The sequence below is a fragment of the Chenopodium quinoa genome, unplaced genomic scaffold (assembly GCF_001683475.1).
Source record: "Chenopodium quinoa cultivar QQ74 unplaced genomic scaffold, ASM168347v1, whole genome shotgun sequence".
Classification (NCBI taxonomy): Eukaryota; Viridiplantae; Streptophyta; class Magnoliopsida; order Caryophyllales; family Amaranthaceae; genus Chenopodium; species Chenopodium quinoa.
In genome coordinates, this window is record NW_018742616.1 from 3,043,230 (window position 1) to 3,062,623 (window position 19,394).

The following is a 19,394-nucleotide window of genomic DNA, read 5'->3' on the forward strand; positions in this document are numbered from 1 at the left end:
AGAACTATATATAGCTGAACTAGGAGTCTAGGACCCATTTTGTTGAGCTTTACCGTCTGTTTAAATGAGCTTAACTAAAACAAATATAAATGGGCCTAAATAACTTATAATACAAATTTAATATTTAACCACATATACAAGTCAACAATTTGACCTTAACCGTGACAATGTAAGTAACACTTAATAAAATTTTCGTGCCTACAACATGTAGTACATTAATAGAAGTATTTGTGAAATATTATAACATGTAACAATGTCATCATCTAATATGTTCTGTGATCGATTTATTCGTGGTCAAGAGGTAGAAATGGATTGCACTATAATCAGCCCAATAATGTGGCTTACTAAGTTCATCATACACAAAATTTGGCTTTAGATAGTAAGTAAATTCTATATTCTTTTGCCTGATTCAACTGTGGAATTCTGACCATGCTGCAATGAAATTATCTATGTTACTTAAACATTAACTTTACTCAAGTACCCTTGTTGAATCTATAAGATTTCTCATACAACGGTTGTGCAAGGGGTTATGAAAGTCTCTCACAACCTAAGAAAAATAGAGCGAGGATTGGGAATTTAATAAAACAAAAGGAGCTTGAAATTGTGTGATTAGTTAATAGGTATTTGGTTGTATCGTATAATAAGATATGCAATGGTTGCATAAAATACATTATGAGAAGATATTTCAAAGTTTCATGTTGATTAAAAACATGGAATATGTTCATAAATAATCGAGCCAAACACTAGGACACGTACCTGTTCCGGTGTGGAATCGGGATGATGATCATGGGTCATTGCCCACCAGTTTTGGATCCGGGTAATCTGCAAAACGAAGTCTAAGCCTTGGGGAGGGCCACGAGATAGAGTCTCAGAAGCTTAAATTAGTTAACCAGTGCATAGGAGAGTAAGGAGATAGAAAAAGGAGAGAGAGAGTCATATCGTTTAACTTAAGGGGTATTTATAATACTTTGTGATAGATGTTCTTACTTCTTAGGTCATAGGCTTGGGCTAGTGGACTTTTAACTTGCATGATTCGTTGGCATACCGAAGGCTTTTATATAAAGTAATGAGTTGGGACATTATATAAAGTAATAATTTATTTGCTCTTCATAACGGTAGCTTACTAAGAAAATAAGAATTGTGCAATAAAGTTGATAAGCCCACTTTATAGGACAAGTTAGAGAGTTTTCAAGCCGGCCTACAATTTAAGCAAGCACATCAACTTCGTAGATGAACTCACTTTGAGGACATCGAATATTTTCATGATTAAGGGGATATATAATGGCCCAACTCATTACTTTATATAAAACCCTTCAGTATGTCAACGAACCATGCAAGTTAAAAGTCCACTAGGCCAAACCTATGACAAAGTATTATAAATAACCTTTAAGTTAGAAGGCGTGACTCTCTCTCTCTCTCCTTCTTCTATCTCTTTTAATCTCCTATGCTCTTGTTAACTGATTTAAGCTTCGGATGCTCTATCCTGGGGCCCTCTCCGAGGCTTAGAGTACCCGGTTCCAAGACTGGTGGGCAATGACCCATGATTATTATCCCAATTCCACACCAGAACAATACCTATGTATTAAAATTGTTTTGATGAACATCATAATTACTACTACGTATATGCCAATTGTGCAACTTTGCTAGACAATGTTTATGTGAATCACACAGTGTGATGCTTTTTATGGAACTATGGGAATGGTGGGTAAAATTCGAAAAAATTAAGAAGAAAGAGGAAAGATTAATAGGTTAATTTTTGGAACGTGGGCCAAACATCAGAAAGATTTATTTATTATTTTTTTTTTTTAAAAAAACACACATAATAAAGTAATAAATTAGACAAAGTGATCTATGAAATATAGGGCTTGAGAAAAAAAAAAAAAAAAAAAAAAAAATTGAACAAACAAAGAATATTGAGAATGATGAAGAAGAGAGGAAATAAAAATCTGTTTACCTTGGTAGTCAAAGGTTGCCTGTGGTCGGAGATGGCAGTCGATGGTTGGAGACAGGCAATTGCTACGGGATGATACCTGGTTGAATTGGAGGTAGTGATTCTAATGAACTTTTATACCCTTCGTTTATCGAGGGGCAATGTTATAATCCGTTAATTTTTAATGTAAGAATAAAAAGTGGTTTAATTATTAGCATTGTACCTTGTAGTTATAATCCTAAATATGAAGGATGTTCTCATTTTAATCACAACTAGTGATTAACTTTAAATAATCCCAACTAATATATTATTAATCTTCTCAAAACAGTTTAATTTTATTTTTAACCTATTCAACGGGTTAAAATGATGAAATGTAAGTTGTTTAGATTTTGTTTTTTAAATTAAAAAAAAGGGGGGCGGGGCATCCACCACAAGCAACCACCACCCCTCTGACTGCATGCCCCGCCACCAACACCCCATCCGACGAAGCCCGATCAATTGCTGCCGGAAGCCTACAACCAAACATCTGTAAAAATTAAAAAGAACGGTGCCAACCCACCACCGCTTAGTTTCACCAAGAATCATCTCCTAGCTCGATCTATACCATCCGTTGTTTGTTATATCCACCATGAAACTTTCTCCCTTGAACTCAAATCCCTGACTTCAAGAACCACATTGGCCATGGTCTGCTTCAATTTCATCCGAATTCAACTGCTCAAATTGAAACCCTCTTGTTTTGGAAAGCCGATAAGGAAAGTGTGGTTGCTCGTAACTCAGAACGCAGCATCGTATATGGTGGTGCTCACCATCAAAGCCCCAACTTGTCCAACCTTTATCCAAGGAAGTACTCTTTAATCTCTTCTTTTAATTTTTCTGGTTTTAGTTTTTATTTTTATTATTATGCTTTATGTGAGAACCAATCTGAAGCACAGTTACTTGTTCTACTCAACGACTCTGACGATTTGAATTCTTGTTTGTCTAAATTATTGCCTTACTCTACATCCCCTTCTCGCATGATTGTGAAACATTTTGCTTATATTTACTTCCTTAAGTTGATTTTGCTTTTGCATGTGAATCTTAGGCTATTATATGTACTACCTTTGGTGCTCTGGCCAGGAATTACGCGACTCCCCTGTCTATTTTATATGCTTTGTTGCTTGGATGATGTACTTTGTTGCTCTGGACAGGAATTACCTCTGGAATGCCTATGTTCTGTTTATGGGTATGCTTATTTGGATAGTATTGTGCAAGTCGCTTCAAGGTTCTTGCTTGATTATGTTTGCCTTGTTGGAAATCAATAGAATGTACCATGATTTAAACAATTATGTTGTTGTAATTACTTGTTTTATTTCTAATTTTGTCATGACTTTTGTTGTCACTAAATCAATCAGGTTTGTTACTTTGGGTGTTTGGGTTTTCAATGCTCATGGTGCTATTTCCCTTTTCTCTGTTAGTAACATGGAAGTAAGCAATGTTGTTTCAAGGGTAATTTTTGAGTTACACCATAGTTGGGCTCCTTTAAACTTTCAAGGATCTTATAGTTTGTTTGTTTTTAAGCTTATATTGCAATTCCCTTACATCTGGCATCATCTAGTCTCTGTATTTGTTGCAGTTAAAATTGGAAGATCAAGTTCAAAGGATAGCTTCTGGTTCGGATCTTTGCCGCTTGTACGTATTTTGCATCTAGAGAAAATGCCTTTACAAGTGCTTGTGTCTCACTTCCAGCACTTTCCTTTATTGTTCGTCCTAGCTCTGACCAAATCACGAGGGCTACTATGCAGATTTTACATCTGTAATTTTATTGTTATTTCTATTCAGTTGTTTTTCCATCAAATATGTAAATTGTAATAACGCTCATTGTAATGTTATTGACACTCGCTATGGACTACGGAATCGAGTGCTTGACACTCGCTATGGACTACGGAATCGAGTGCTTGACACTCGCTATGGATACTATGGGGCAAAGACCCACTTCATGACACTTAGATCATCCATGTGAAAATTTTAAGCTGGAACATAAGAGGGGGGGAAAAGCCTGAAACTTTAGCAGAACTAGTACATATAAAGAATAGGAAAAATTGTCAAAAATAAAACAAACTTTGAGCCTTTCGCAAAAAACAAGTCAATCTTTTAATTATTTCTGAATAATACAAATTTTGGGGAGTATTCGTTTTAAACAAGTTATTTTAGCTGCAACCTAACTGATAGGTTAAATTATTTTTTTTTTTTAATAAATTGGTTTAACAATATAATTAACTCTTAATAACAACTTTAATTATTGTTAATAATATTAATTTAAAAAAATTTCTTCTAAAATAAAATATTTAAAAAAAAAAAACATCACTCCACCAACCACCCATCACCGGCACCAGCCTCCCTCTCGGCCCCTCGGCGTCGGCACCGCTCAGATCCCCCTTCCCTAGCGTCGGCGTCAACCCCCTTCCGCGCGCATCACGACATCTGCCTCTTGCTCTTCCCTCTTCCCCAAAACCCTCCCTCCCCCGCAAAACCACCAAAAACCCATCCCCTACCCTCGAAATACCCTAACCGAATCCCTTGTGGTGGCTAGGGAGGTTCGATTAGGGTTTTTCGAGGGTGGGAGATGGGTTTTTAATGAATTTGTGGGGGAGCAAGGGTTTTGGGGAAGGGGGTTTGCTGGTTGCCAGGGAAGGGGGTTTGCTTGTTGTCGGGGAAGAAGGAAGGGGATGACGAGCGGGGGGGGGGGGGAGGGGGATCTGGGGGGCTGGGAGGGAGGCTGGCGTCAGTGGTGTTGATAGTTGGTGTAGGAGATAGGTGGAGTTTTTTTTTTTTTGTTTTTTTTTTTTGTAAAGTAAAAAAATAATAATCTTTTAAAAGAAACAAATTAAATGGTCAAACCAATAAGATAATGACACGTGTCCCACATAACCTGTTAATTAGGTTACTAACATCATAACTTGTTTTAAGCGGATACTTTCCAAAATTTGTATTAATTAGAATTAATCAAAAGATTGACTTGTTTTTAGCGGATCATTCAAAGTTTGTATTATTTTTGACAATTTTTCCTAAAGAATAAACACAAACCGGATATTATTTTTGTACTAGAAACCATGACAAATGCTGATAATCGTAAGAAAATTCTTAGGGCCTTACATTTTGATCACAAAATGGTAATAGAACCTGTTGGCCATTCAGGGGGTATATGGGTATGCTGGAATGATGAGAATATTTCTATAAATCAGACTACCTTAACAGATAGATGTGCACATTTAAATATCAATTTTAAGCCATTAAATCATGATTTCTTAATTACGGGCATCTATGGCCCAGCTTAAGAAATTGATAAAAATAATTTTAGGGATTACCTCACCTTATTTAGTTCTAATATAAGCATCACATGGCTCGTGTTAGGAGACTTTAACGAAATGTTATGTCCAGAAGACAAGATTGGGGGAAGATCTCTATTATCCTACCAACTTAAAAGACTCCTGAGCTTCCTAGCTGCTACATCTTCTATAACATTCCAAGCACTCAAAATTCTTTTTCATGGAAACAATGCACTAGCAACAATGTATTATACGAAAAGTTAGACAGGGCAATTTGTAACTACTCTTTTCTCCGCAATTTCCCAAAAGCCAACTCCGCTTTGAAGCTTTCACAGTTTCGGACCATGTGCCATTAATTTATGATTCTCATTATAATGACCATTTAACCCTTCATTGTCTCTTTCGTTTTCAAAATCATTGGACACTTGAAAAAGAGTCTCATGATATAGTTAAAAAGAGTTGACCCCATCCGATACAAGGATCTAGGTTTTGTACAATTCAACAAAACTTAATTCGCATTAAACACGAACTTAAAACTTGGGCTCGGAAAAGATATGGAAACAATAATAATAAATTATCACTTAATGCTGAAAAAATTATTAACCTTGAGAATTCATTGCGTGCTCAACCTTTTAATCCTATTCTAGTTAGCCATCTTAATCGCATGATTCGTTAAATAGAAAAGCTTCTTTTGTTTGGTCAAAATCAATGTGGAAAGTTTTCTCGTAAAAATTGGCTATCTCAAGGTGACAGAAACACTCGTTTCTTCCACAATAAGATGAGAAAAAGAATAGCTTCTACTGCAATTTATAGATTGAAATCTCCGACTAATGATTAGGTGAAATCTCGTGAAGAGATTCATAAGTTGTTACTTGACTCTTTTCAATGTAGATTTAAGTCCGAGGTTTCAAATAATAGACATATCAACCTCTCTTTTATTGATCCTATTATCTCAAAGGATGATTGTGATAACCTCTTAGCTCCTGTATCCAATGATGGAATAAAAACAATATCTTCGACATAAATCCCACTAAAGCTCCCGGATTAGACGGCTTTGGGGCTAAGTTTTTTCAATCTTATTGGCCAGTGATTGAAAAGGAAATTACCATCGCCATTAAGAGCTTTTTCTCTCATGGGTGCCTACCGCCGTCTCTAAACCATATCATCATTACCTTAATACCAAAAACAGAAATCCCTGAAACCCCAAATCATTTTCGACCAACTAGTCTGGTTAATACAGTTTTTAAGGCTATCTAAAAAATCATAGTTGCTTGTTTGTGCCCCATCCTTCAAAGAACTGTAAGCCCCCTGCAAAATGCTTTTACACCTGAGCGCTCTATTTATGATAATATCCTTATAGTTCAAGAAATCTTAAATACTTTCCATAAATCGAAAAATAAAACAGGTTGGTGTGCTCTAAAGTTAAATATGGAGAAAGCATATGACAGGATTGAATGGGACTTTTTATGGGAAGCCCTTTTAGCCTTTGGCTTTCCCTCCAAGTGGATCCACTAGATCCGCGAGTGCGTGACCAAAGTTTCTTACTCACTTAAGATAAACGGTGAGTCTACCGAATGGTTTAAGCCCACAAGAGGTTTAAGACAAGGTGACCCCTTGTCACCTTATCTTTTTATATTGTGCATGGAGGTTCTTATAAGAAAATTATCTCTAAAAAGTAAGAATTGCAGGTCTGGAATAAGCTTTAAAATTACACCTCGATCTTTCAATATCCCTTGCCTTCTTTTTGCAAATGATAGTCTTGTCCTCTGTAAAGCCACTTCTTCTGCCTACAATAACCTAAAAAGGATACTTGATGAATTTTGTAGTATGTCAGGGCAACTTGTTAACTTTCACAAGTCCTCAATTATTTTTTCCTGACAAATTGAAAATAGGCGTCATCCAAGCCTTGCAACCCAATTTAACATGACACAGAATTCATCGCTCGGACGTTACTTGGGAGTCTTTTTTAGCTCTTATTATCCATCAACCAAAAGATTCTCATATATGGAAATCAGTGCTGGCCCACAAGAAATTTTACGTAAAGGGATTCGGTGGAAGATTGGTAATGGTTCTCACATTTATTTTTGGATAGACAATTGGGCTACCACTAAAAGCCTGCTAGAAACTCTCAACTTACAAGGACACCAATTGGATATTGACCTAAAAGTTGCAGACTTCATTTTGCCAAAAAATTAGTGGGACAAACCTAAACTCACTTCCCTATTGCCAAAACATATTGTAGCACACATCATGGGCATTCCTCTACCCAGTTTAAAAATGACAAATACGCAAGTATGGGGCCCTACCCCCTCTGGAAACTTCTCAGTGATGTCGGCCACTTGGATAGCACACAATCTCGAACTTGACATGCCTAAATGGCCCCACCGTTGGATTTAGAAGCTCGATATCCCTCCTAAGCTTCAAATCATCCTATGGCAATTGATGCATGGTAGCATTGGAGTTAGAGATATATTTTACAAAAGAAAAATTATTCCTTTTAGCAACTGTAGCCTTTGTACTTTAAACTCAGAGACAATCGAACACTTGTTTCTCGGTTGTGAAAAAACTAAGGAAATTTGGAAACATCCTTTAACCAAGAGTTAGTTAAGCAGTTCTCTTACACATGGAGGCTTGCTACCCACCCTAAACAACCTCAGAAAGAACAACTCCACACTTAAAAAGTTTATCTTCTTATTATGGAGCATATGGAAAGAACAAAATTCTATTATTTTTCGAAATGAAACATTAGATATGCCTCGAACTTTCCACAGAGCGTAATTTGCGTTCAACGAGTGCCAATGTCGCACTCTCACAGATACCTTTTTAAGCGGATCACCTATGCAGAGATCCCAAACCCATACCCATACCCACCACCAACCCATCCATTCCATTCCGCGTCAACAGGTTTCTTGGGAAACACCCCCCTTAAACTCTTTCAAGCTCAACTTCGACGGTTCACTAAAAAACAACTCAGCAGCAGTAGGTGTCATCATTAGAGACATCACCGATTCCCTTGTTGCAGCTCACACCTTCAACCTTGGCAACACCACTGTTTTTGTTGCAGAAGCTACAGCTCTCCGAAAAGGCATCCTTCTCGCTCTTCAACACGGGATTCAACATTTAGTCATCGAAGGAGATAATCTCCTAGTAATCAACACAGTCAAAGAAGTTTGGTTCGTTCCATGGCAAATCGATTACATCATCGCAGACATCCTCAATCTTCTTTAACGGTTTCAACAATGGGATATTAACCATGTTTACAGAGAAGCAAACAGAGCAGCAAATTGGATCGCAAATGTAGGTCATCTTATTAGTGATAATATGGACATTACACTTTGTATTTCCTCATCTTTGTACCCTATTATTTCCTCTGATGCATTAAGAATTCCCCTTTTGAGGAGAGGTTCCTAATGTTTTCTTTTTTCTTACCCTATAAAAAAAATAAAAATAAAAGCAATACTCCATTGCTCCATATCACTCAAAAGTCAAGACTCATATCACGTACAAATGTGTACAAGGCACAAGGCACAAGGCACAAGTTAAACCAAACAAGCTTATTAATAATTTAATATATAGTAAATTCAAGGTTCTTATATAGATAATGTGATTGAAAGACCTAGGTTAAACCTAGATCTAATTACAAATGTTCAAACTTCAAAGTAACACGTTGGAACATCATTTAGTCATACTGAGTACACCCTTTATTCCTTATTTTTTGCCCCATTTGACTTTTCAGTTTTTACGGTCTCCAAAACGCATCTTTAAAAGTATATATCTCCTTTTCTATATACGTAAAAATTATAAAACTTGATATTAATAAAATTATACATTGAGAAGTTTCTAACAAGATCCCATATGAATATATTATCACTTACAGAATAATGAGAATTCATGGTCAAAATTTATAAAATTTGACCCATTTATTTGCAATAGGGCAAAAAAAAAAGAGACGGAGGTAGTAGTTAACTTCTATATTACATACTTTTGTGTAATTGTGAATGAGCTAAATAGATAGCTCAACACGGTGAGCGAGATTATTTTTTTAAAAAAACTAACAATATTCCATACATAACAATTTAATCATACTTACATAACAATTTACTCACACATAGGGTTTACAATTTTAAGGGTATATGATACACATGTTCACCACCCTCCCCCCCTTACATAAATGAGAAAGACCTTAATGAACCAATATCTCTTACATGAGTATCCAATTTAGCTCTATGATGGGTTATATTATATACTCCCTGGTATACTAAAAGGTTCTTAACTTTATTTTTTTTTATTATTATTATTAAAAGTTAGATGTGAAGGATATTTGTGAATTACCCTTTATTTTATTATCAATAGCTCTTGATCTCGTGCCAAACAGTCTACTGAAATATATTTTGATCAAATAATTTAACTTTAAACATTTTGTAATCAATTTTATGAATTTTTTTTGGTACTTTATTAATTTTAAAGTTTGTATTTTTCTTAAATTAATTGTTGATTTTCATTTCTAATAATTTTACTAGTTTTTCCATATCTGAATAAGAGTTTAACGACTGGATCATCTTTTTATGAAGCTACACTGTAATATACTTTTTCTGTTCTTTTTTACTTGACCTATTTCTTTTATCACACTTGCTAATGCAAAATTTTAACAATCGATAATTTTAATTTTCCATAAGTAAAAATTATAAAAGTTATACATTATGATAATACTTATTAAGACGAATTCAAAAAGATCTCATATGAATATGTTTTTCCTTACATACTATTCACAAAAGGATGGTCAAAGGAGGGATGGTGAATAATTTAAAAGTCAAAGCAGGTCATACCAAATTACCAATTGTTATGCATGAATATGTTTTTCTTTACATATTTTATTCACAAAAAGACGTTTTTTTTTTTTTTTTTTTTTTTTTTTTTTTGATGCAAAGCAAAGCACATCATATTAATACTCCATCAAAACTGCAATGTCTTTACAGATGGACTCATGTATCTCCACTAGATACTCTTCAAGCCATATACGACATTCATTAAAACTACAACTTAAATTGGCTAGGCTATGCGCAACACCATTTCCCGACCTCTTGACAAAAGAGAAAGACAAGAGCTAACATTCTGCTGTAATTCAAAGGATGTATTTCACCATGTTTCCAAAGGCTGTTGGAGGGGTGATACCCTTCTTCATATGATGAAATAATTTTAAGTTGTCCGTCTCAAAAACAAGCTTGCTGTAACCTGCTTCTCTAGCAAATAAAGCACTTTTCCGCACTGCCATAGCTTCCCCAACATCCACCTCAAAAGCCCCTTCTATCACCAAGCAACACGCCATCACCACATCACCAGTAGCATCCCTCAAAACCCTTTTCAGACCAGCCTTCTGCTGCCCAAAAATAGCTGCATCTGTATTCAGCTTATAAGTACCAGTCAACGAAGCTTTCTAAATTGAACCGAGGAGGCCCCCATTTCTCATGATGAGAAACTGCTTATGTTTCTCATGGGGGCACTACCGACATTTCACCTAATATAAGTCATTTTCATGGGGGCATTACCAACATTTCTGTAAGTGTAAAACATCTATTTATTTACAGAAATTCCATTGTGAGAAACAATTATGTTTCTCACAGTGAGAAACATAGATTTTCCCAAATTGAACCTGGGGGCTGTACAAGCTGATGGATTGCGATCTTCTCCAGAGCGTGTTCATACTCCCCCACAAGGCTGACAGCCTTATGAATGACATCAGGATCTGGTTTTCTTTTTCCTTCAAACACCCAACTATTTCGCCTCAACCAAACACCCCATGCCAAGCACCAGAATGTATCCCACCATTTGGAGTTTGTGACTTTTTCCTTTATCATCGTACACCACTCCTTAAAGTTGTTCTGCTCTTCAAATTGTGTGTCAAGGTGAAGGACAGAAAATTTCCCAATTGAAGTCACAAATGGACACCAGATATGCTCAAGACTTTCCTCCTCCTCACCACACATTGGACATATATTATCAGTGCTCATTCCCCTTGCCACCAGGTTACATCTCACCGGGATCCCATTCTTAACACACCTCCACGCAAAGAGCTTCACTTAAGGTGGAATACAGGCATGCAAATTGCTTTCTAATTGAAAGGTGTGCATATTACAAAGGAAGAAGCTTTCCCTTTTTCCTCTTCAATTAATACATTATACGCATTCTAACATTATATGAGCCATCCTTCAAATAATGCCATGTCCATCCATCATCATCATCAAACATTGGGGTCGGTATACTACATATTTCCAGCACCTCATGCTGTGTGAACAGCTTCCTAAGAGTTTCAACACACCATTTTTTGTCCTCCCATAGCTCGTACACATATTCTGGAACATTTTCTCCAATCCCCTTACTCGAGTATATGCGAAAATCAGGCAATCTAGGTACCCAAGGGTCATTCCAGATATTTATCGAACTCCCCCTCCCCACCATCTTTCTCGCACCTTTTTCGATCACATCTCGCACACTTAAAATCGCCCTCCAAGTAAAACTCATATTCGACAGGGGTTTTGCCTCAAAATAATTCGAGTGAGGGAAGTACTTGGCCTTTAAAACACGAGTCATGAGGGAGTGCTCATTCGTCACAATTCTCCAAGCTTGCTTTGCTAGCATAGCCTTATTAAACACCTGCATATTACGGAACCCCAAACCACCCTGATTTTTTGCCCAGCACATCTTATTCCAAGCCACCCAACAAATCCTCTCTTCTCTTACTCTTTTGGCCCGAAAAGAAATTTCTACACATTTTTTCCACCACATTTAGGATACTAACGGGGATAGAAAAACATTGCATTGCACAAGTCAGAATAGCTTGGGCCACCGACTTGATAAGAATTTCACGACCTACTTGTGACAAAAAATTTTCCTTCCAACCCTTAAGCTTCTTCCAGACCCGAACCTAAATTTTTTAACCTCCAATGTAAGTTGGAGGTCCCAAATACTTCTCATGTCCTTCGACAGCCTTAAAAGATAACTTCATCTGAAGCCTATTTTTCTTTTCACAATCGATATTTCGGCTAAAAGACACCTCCGATTTCTCCATATTCAGTTTCTTACCCGACGCCATCTCATAAGTTGAAAGGATTTCAAGAACCTTTTCCGTTTCATCCTCATTTGCCCGAACAAAAAGAAGACTATTATCCGCAAAGAATAGATGTGAAATTGGCTCAACATGTCTCCCAATTTTGATACCATGAATGAGTGTTTCCTTATCTGCATCACGAAGGAGAGCTAATAATCCCTCAGCACACATAATAAAGAGGAACATGGATAGAGGATCTCCCTGCCAAAGCCCCCTGGTTGGCCAGAATTCCCGAGATGGTTGTCCATTCACCAACACATCAAAAGAGGTCGATGACACACAATTAATAATATTTCACAATAGTCTCTGGGAAGCCAAATTTTTTCGTCATTTTTTCCAGAAACTCCCATTCTACTTTGTCATATGCCTTGCTCATGTCAAGCCTCAAACCCAAAAACCTGTTTGACCAGTTTTCTTTTTCCGCAGATAATGAAAGCATTCATAAGCAACCAAGATGTCGTCTATGATTAATCTATCCGGAACAAAGCCGTTCTGAAACTCACTAACAATAGTAGGAAGTACTTTTTTAAGTCTGTTTGCTAGCACTTTTGAGACTATTTTATACAAAACGTTACATAGACTAATAGATCTATAATCAACAAAAGACTCACTCTTTTATTTTCGGAATTAAAACCATATGAGTCTAATTAATAGCACCTACATCTCCTACATTATTCAAAATATTCAACGTATGATTAATCACATCATTTCCAACTATATACCAAAATTTTTGAAAAAAATTTGCAGACATACCATCGGGTCCGAGTGCTTTAGTGGGATGCATTTGAAAAAGCGCTTCACGGACTTCATCACCAGTAAAAGGGGCTGCTAATTCAGAAAATTGCATTTCTGAAATCTTCCTATCCACCTTGTCAATGACAATTTCAGCTTCTAATTGACCACCAGATGAAAACAGGTCATCAAAGTGCTTCACCATCACCTCTGAAATCTGCTCTTCCTCCTTGTAAACATTTCTGGCAACATCTTTAATTTCCCGAATATGGTTTCGAGCCTTTCTTTGACTAGCTTTTTGATGGAAGAAAGAAGTATTCTAATCCCCATGTTGAAGCCATTCTTGCCTTCTACGTTGCCTCCAATACAAATCCTCTCTATTCTCCAACTCATCCATCCTATCATACATCCAGTGCTCTCATCTGCGCTATTATTTCATCGGTTTGATGCTCACTCATCAACAACTCCATTCGAGCTCTACAACATCTCTCTTATAAAATCACCAAATTTGTTACGACTCCAAGCACTCAAATTAATAGAGGTGTGTGCAATTTTTGAGCATAAGTCGCCACCCCCATTCCACGCATTCACAACGATATCCCCACAGGTTTCATCTCTAAGCCATATTTCAAGAATAACAACATTTTTTAGCGCATTAACCGCCGAGGTACTCCCCAAACCTTTACAATTCCAACAAAAAGACGTAAATCATTGGTCACCGAGAGCCTCCACGGAGTGGGGTCCGCCACATTCAAGTTGAGAGCAGCAACTTTACGTTTTTTTTATTGTGATCTTCTTAACTTTCCTCATCTACCATCATCTCACCTTCATGACTATCCTCCTCCCTTGAAAGCCTTTTACTCCCTGCTAATTGGTTTTCCCCTTCTCTTATATTACTCTCTCCTCTCAAAATCTTCACTCTCCTTAGCTTTCTGTCAAGTGCATCATTGTGATTCACCTCCCTCATATTTTCATCAAACCCCCCCCCCCTCCTCCACAGCAAACACTTCTTTTTCCTCCCCCCAATTCCTTCCTCACTTTAACTCTCTTCCTTGGTGAAGCACGAAGCCACGGTCCGTATTGATAAACCGTCTTCGCCTCACCACACTCTTCTTTCTCCTTGTGTTGGCATTCCTTCTCCGTATGGTCAAGCCTCCCACAAAAGAAGCAAAAGTCTGCCAGTATTGAGATTGATTTCGACCAGTATCAAGGAACAGGCCTCTACATAAAGGCTTGTTTATATCCACTTGAATTTTAATTATTATATGGTTTTACAGTCCACATCTTTCCCACCATAGTGATATGCAATTTTGCTTTTGCATCATCGCTAACAATTTCAACATAATCTCCTCCTAAAACTACTCTTTCATCCTCTGTCAACCTAAACTTCTCCCATTCTTTCAGTGATTCGTCTCCCATCGTTATCAGGGATACACTCAATCAAACAGGAGAATTAATTTGGTGAGAATCGCAAGAAAATTGATGAAAAATGGCACTGACTCACGAACCCTAGCACGGGACTCACTCACGCTAGAGATGGACTCTCAGTTTTTATAGTTGCCCACAAAAAGATGGATAAAAGAGGGGTGGTGAATAATCTAAAAGTCAAAGCGGGTCATACCAAATTACCAACTATTATGCTTTCAAAAAAAAAAAATCGTAATATTGGGTGGGACAAGTTTTAAATTTGCTGGTTATGGATCAATTTCTTTGGGTTGGTATCGGCATTCACAAACCATTCATTTATTTGGAAAAACAAAAGAGTGGTTAATCCAAGTCCACGAATTATTTTTATTTATTTTTTTGGTGAATAATTCCACGAATACAACGTCTTTGAATTCGTAAGATAGTTAAGAAGTCCACGAATATACGTCTTTGATCATCATGCATTACCATCAACTCCAAATAATCTCTCAAAACTCAAACCCCCAACAAACAAATTCTTATGGCAAAGGCAGAAATTCAAGTAGATTGGTCAGAAATCCCAGATGATATCCTCCTTAAAATCGCGCAAACTCTCACAATCTACTCCGATTACATCCGCCTTCGAGCGGTTTGTTCCAAATGGCGAATCTCTCTTCCTATAGCCCCACCTCATACTCTCCCATGTCAACTCCCATGGCTTCTTCTTCCGCCGCCTACTACCTCTATCACCCCTTATACTAACTTCACTGTCACTGATACTGACCCTCGTCGTACTTTCTACAACTTCCTTACTAATAAGCTCCACACATTATCTCTTCCTGAGTCATCCTACCCTCGTCGAATCCTTGGTTCGTGCCATGGAAATCTTATACTCACCACTGGTACCCCTGAAGTGTTCTGCCTTAATCCTCTTAGCAAATCTAAAGTTTTCCTACCACCTCTTTCGGCTCTTCCTGGTGTCGTCTCCTTCAGGTTTTCAAATGTTGGTAGAGAATACTTGATTCAAGATCAGTTAACTGGTCAGATTTACCCTCTTGAGTTGAAGCAAATGAGGGATGATTTCATTCGGAAACTGGTTCTTTCTTGTCCTCCTTCAAATGGGTTGCCATCATTTGCCTTTGGTATTACCACTTCTTTTTTGTGTAAAACAACTGAATTGGTTTTCTGTAACATCTCTGAAGATCACTGGGTTTGGGTTCCGGTTTCTAATTTTACAGCTGAGGATGTGATTTACAGTGAATCTCAAGGTTTGTTTTATGCTGTTAATCATGTAGGGGATGTTGGGAGTTTCCGAGTTGGTGTTGAAGGGGTTTGTGACATAACCATTTGGCAATCTGTGAGTCTGATACCATGTGATCTGCGGTATTTGGTATTGTTTAATGGGGAGTTAATGATGTTGACACGATGTTTGGAAACAGAAGTTGACATCAGGACATACTGTGAACTATACCGGACAGCAGGGTTTGAGGTGTATCGGTTTAGTGAGTATGAACCTGGGCGTGTGTGTTGGGAACCCGTGAAGAGTTTGGGAGATGGGATGGTGTTTGTAGGTGAGAGTGCATCCTTGGCATTGTCAGCGTCAGATTTTCCTGGCTGTAAGGCAAATTGTGTTTACTTCACAGATGATCATTGTAATAGTAATGATGTTGGGGTGTTTGATTTGGAGGAGAAATGCATTTGTTCATTGCCCTGTTTTCCAGATAATGCAAGCTTGCCTTTATATTGGGGGTCACCCATATGGATCACTCCTAATCCACACTAGCTAAGCTTAAGCTACTGGCCAGCAGTACTCATGTTAGTGTGTCATATGCACGCAAACTGAAGGCTAAAATCAATGTATGCTGGTGGTTCAGTGAATGTAATCTCTTGTTATAGGTCATTGAATTAGAGGAGCATTGGCCGAGTATATCAGTTATCAGATCTATACATTATTCACAATAAACTATGCAATATTTTTTTATTTTTTGTTATATTTTGTGTGTGTGTGTGTGTTGGGGGGGAGGGGGGGGGAGGGGGGTGGTGTTGGCAAGGAATTTATGGAATATTTACCATTTACTAAGATGATGCTAGTTGGCTGAGTAAACTAGTTCCAGATTTGTACAATGTCGCTACATCATAATTCACTTAGTTTCAGGTAGATCTCTACTATAAAGTGCTTAAAACCAAACTAAGAGCCAGAGAGGCAAATACAAGACAAAATCTAGCCAAGCAATACACAAACATCAAGTTCTCAGCAACTAAATGCATTCTATCTTCAGACTGATGAGTTTAATTCAGGATTAAGACAACTCAGATAATAGTGAAGAAATCTCAGAAACAAAAAACTCCAGGGATTTTTCTCCATGATTGTACTAGTCTCAAAAGGGAACCAGTGAACTACTACGATCCTACCCATATACGGAGGGCAAGCTAGTATCACAGTATTGGAGACTATCAAAATGTGAATTGCTCCAATACAGATAGAATTATATTGAAAAATGGATACAGCAAGGGCACAATATACCCATGTTTAGTTGCAGCTGGAAACAAAGACAGGTAGCTATATTGTTCCAAGTGGCTTCACTTTGCACTTATGAAATCAAGCTGGCATGTGTGGTGCCACCTCCAACTTTCCAAAGATGATGAAATGCAAAAAAGGTTTGCTCAACTAGTTCTTAGCCCTAACTGAATTGTTTTCCTTAATTCTTGCTCGGTTGTCCAGCTTAACATAGCGTTTAAGATCTTCAATAGGCAGATCTTCAGCTTCTTTCCGTTGCAGCTCACTCAAAGCTGCTCGCTTGTCAAGAAGGTGCCAAAGCCAATCTGGGTACTCAGAGTCTGGTCGTATCTTAGGATCTGTGCCCTCCTTCAGTATGTTAGCTCCCACTACAGTGGTAGCCTTAATTTCTTTGCTGAGAGATGATACCTTAGGAGCATCAGAAGCTCCACCTCCTTTAGACCCCTTTTTTGCTTTCCCAGCAGCATATGTCCTTGAACCAATCATCCGCATTGGTTCCATTGAATTCATAGCAATTTTCAATGACCTTACATGATTCAATGCCATTTCTTCTTCCTGTCACAGAAATATACTGCAATATGAACAGCTGTTTCATCAAACATAAAACTTTAAAAAGTAAGGAGTATGAAAACAAGAGACAGAATGATTTTGTTTCACACTGTAGCTTATATTCATGCAGCTCTCCTTCAGTATTCTATGATTAAATTCATACTTGATAACTCAGGGAAAAATTCCAAGCTACTCTATCAGAAGTTTTGCACAATTGCCTGGACAACTTAACACATTTGACAGGACTGATGAATCAGGTGCCTTTGGTATCTGGCATTACAAACACTTCATTTAAGGTTCAAGATTATGTAAATCCGTTGTCCATAAACTACCTTAACCTTTTTATTTACACTTCACTGCCTTTTGACTGCTTACATTCCCCTTTCTAAATCCTTGACCCCCTCCGCAACTACCAGCAATCCATCAATCATCTCACCACAATTCAACACAGTCCCCCCCCCCCCCCCCTCTCCCTCTTTCTTCTCTCCTCTTCCATCTCTCGCTCTGAAACAACAAAAATAGCATGCAATTGTTTTAACTGCAACAATTCTAAATACACCAACCTGCCATGGCCAGTCAGCCATAGCTGTTGGGTTTTGCAAGGCACCACTTTTGCTACTTCACCATTACAGATGTACCTTTACTCTCATCCACACATTGATATCTTTAGTAAAATTAGTAAATATATTCCGTCTACTTACAAGGGTGGCTGAGAACCCACTAGCTCGCACTTGGAAAAAGTACACGGTTTGGGTTTTGGGGTTTCTGCCTTACTACATCAACTTTAGAGATTGTATGACCAACATCAGTCCAAGAAGAAAAAAAAAAGGTTCAACTACGAGCTAAAAGATCCAAAGCCCTCTTTCTAATAAGCAATGTAGCACCAAGACAGATACAGGGACCGAAAACAGCAAAATCAAAATCACAAAATGGGTAAGGCACAGATTAGGCAAAACAATGTTTGCCAAAAAAATCTGAAATTACAATTCAACAATCAAATTGCTTCCCAAATCTGGATTGACAAAAAACCCCACATACTCCATGAAATCATATGGAACTCCGCCAACAACTTATCAGGCCCGTCCCTTAGCCAGGGCAGGAGGGGCAGCCGCCCTCGCTTAGGAAGAAAATGTCCATATTCATGATTCCATCCTAATATTTAAGGGTTCTGCAGTACATTAGTAATCAAATTTGATTCAATCATCAAATTAGGCTCGAAAATCACACAAAAAATTTCTGGCTTAAGACTATCAACGTAAATTGCAAATACGAATTAGTACAATTGCAGCAGCAAAACCTCTAGTTATAATGTTTCATAACTTCAGTAATTCTAAACGATAGTTCAATTAATCTACATTAGAAGAACCCTACTGAAAAAAACTAAATAACGATACTATGAAACTAAACCCTAGAATATAAAGCTGATATTCAATGATTAAAACAATTAATAAATCTCACCTAAGAAGATGTTTCAATGGAGGATAGAAAGCTGCAAAGCCTCTTCAATGAAGAACTCAGAGTACGCTTCAAGGGAGGAGAGAGATAAAACAGCGTAGAAGTGAAAAGCTCGAAAGCGAAGAAAAAAAAAATGAGGGAGGAAAATTAATGACCCATGATGTCCAAGGTTCGGACACTCACAGAGGTGGGCTGGACCTTAGGCACGGAATGAAAATTAGAGATGGCGTATCGTGTCGTATTTGTGACCTTCATGTTCGTGTTCGAAATTAAACGAGTCGTGGAGTCTCAATACTAACCCGATTTAATTAATAAACGTGTGGTGTCGTGTTAACTCATTTAATTAAATGTGTTAAAAATCCTTGACACTAACTCGTTTTTTCTGTATTCGGTTCG

The 19,394-nt window shown here is 37.5% G+C and overlaps 3 protein-coding genes across 4 annotated transcripts; 1 reads left to right on the forward strand and 2 right to left on the reverse strand.

Moving 5' to 3' along the window:
* Nucleotides 1–10,357: 10,357 nt before the first annotated feature.
* On the reverse strand, nt 10,358–11,219 carry LOC110721323. The gene is made up of 2 exons (XM_021900461.1): nt 10,886–11,219; nt 10,358–10,632 (listed from the first exon to the last, which is right to left on the reverse strand). The coding sequence occupies exons 1-2, from the start codon at nt 11,217–11,219 to the stop codon at nt 10,358–10,360; spliced, it is 609 nt and encodes a 202-aa protein (XP_021756153.1).
* Nucleotides 11,220–15,017: 3,798 nt separating this feature from the next.
* LOC110721324 (F-box protein At2g26160-like) lies at nt 15,018–16,259 on the forward strand. Its single transcript, XM_021900462.1, has one exon. The coding sequence runs from the start codon at nt 15,018–15,020 to the stop codon at nt 16,257–16,259; it is 1,242 nt and encodes a 413-aa protein (XP_021756154.1).
* A 271-nt stretch (nt 16,260–16,530) lies between these two features.
* Nucleotides 16,531–19,224, reverse strand: LOC110721643 (54S ribosomal protein L37, mitochondrial-like). Of its 2 annotated transcripts, none has more exons than XM_021900837.1 (2): nt 19,002–19,224; nt 16,531–17,565 (listed from the first exon to the last, which is right to left on the reverse strand). In XM_021900837.1, the coding sequence occupies exon 2, from the start codon at nt 17,538–17,540 to the stop codon at nt 17,145–17,147; it is 396 nt and encodes a 131-aa protein (XP_021756529.1). In that variant the 5' UTR covers nt 17,541–17,565; nt 19,002–19,224; the 3' UTR covers nt 16,531–17,144. The 2 variants fall into 2 exon arrangements, with proteins under 2 accessions (XP_021756529.1, XP_021756528.1); XM_021900836.1 differs by having other exon boundaries at nt 16,531–17,549; nt 19,002–19,222.
* Between the last annotated feature and the right edge of the window lie 170 nt (nt 19,225–19,394).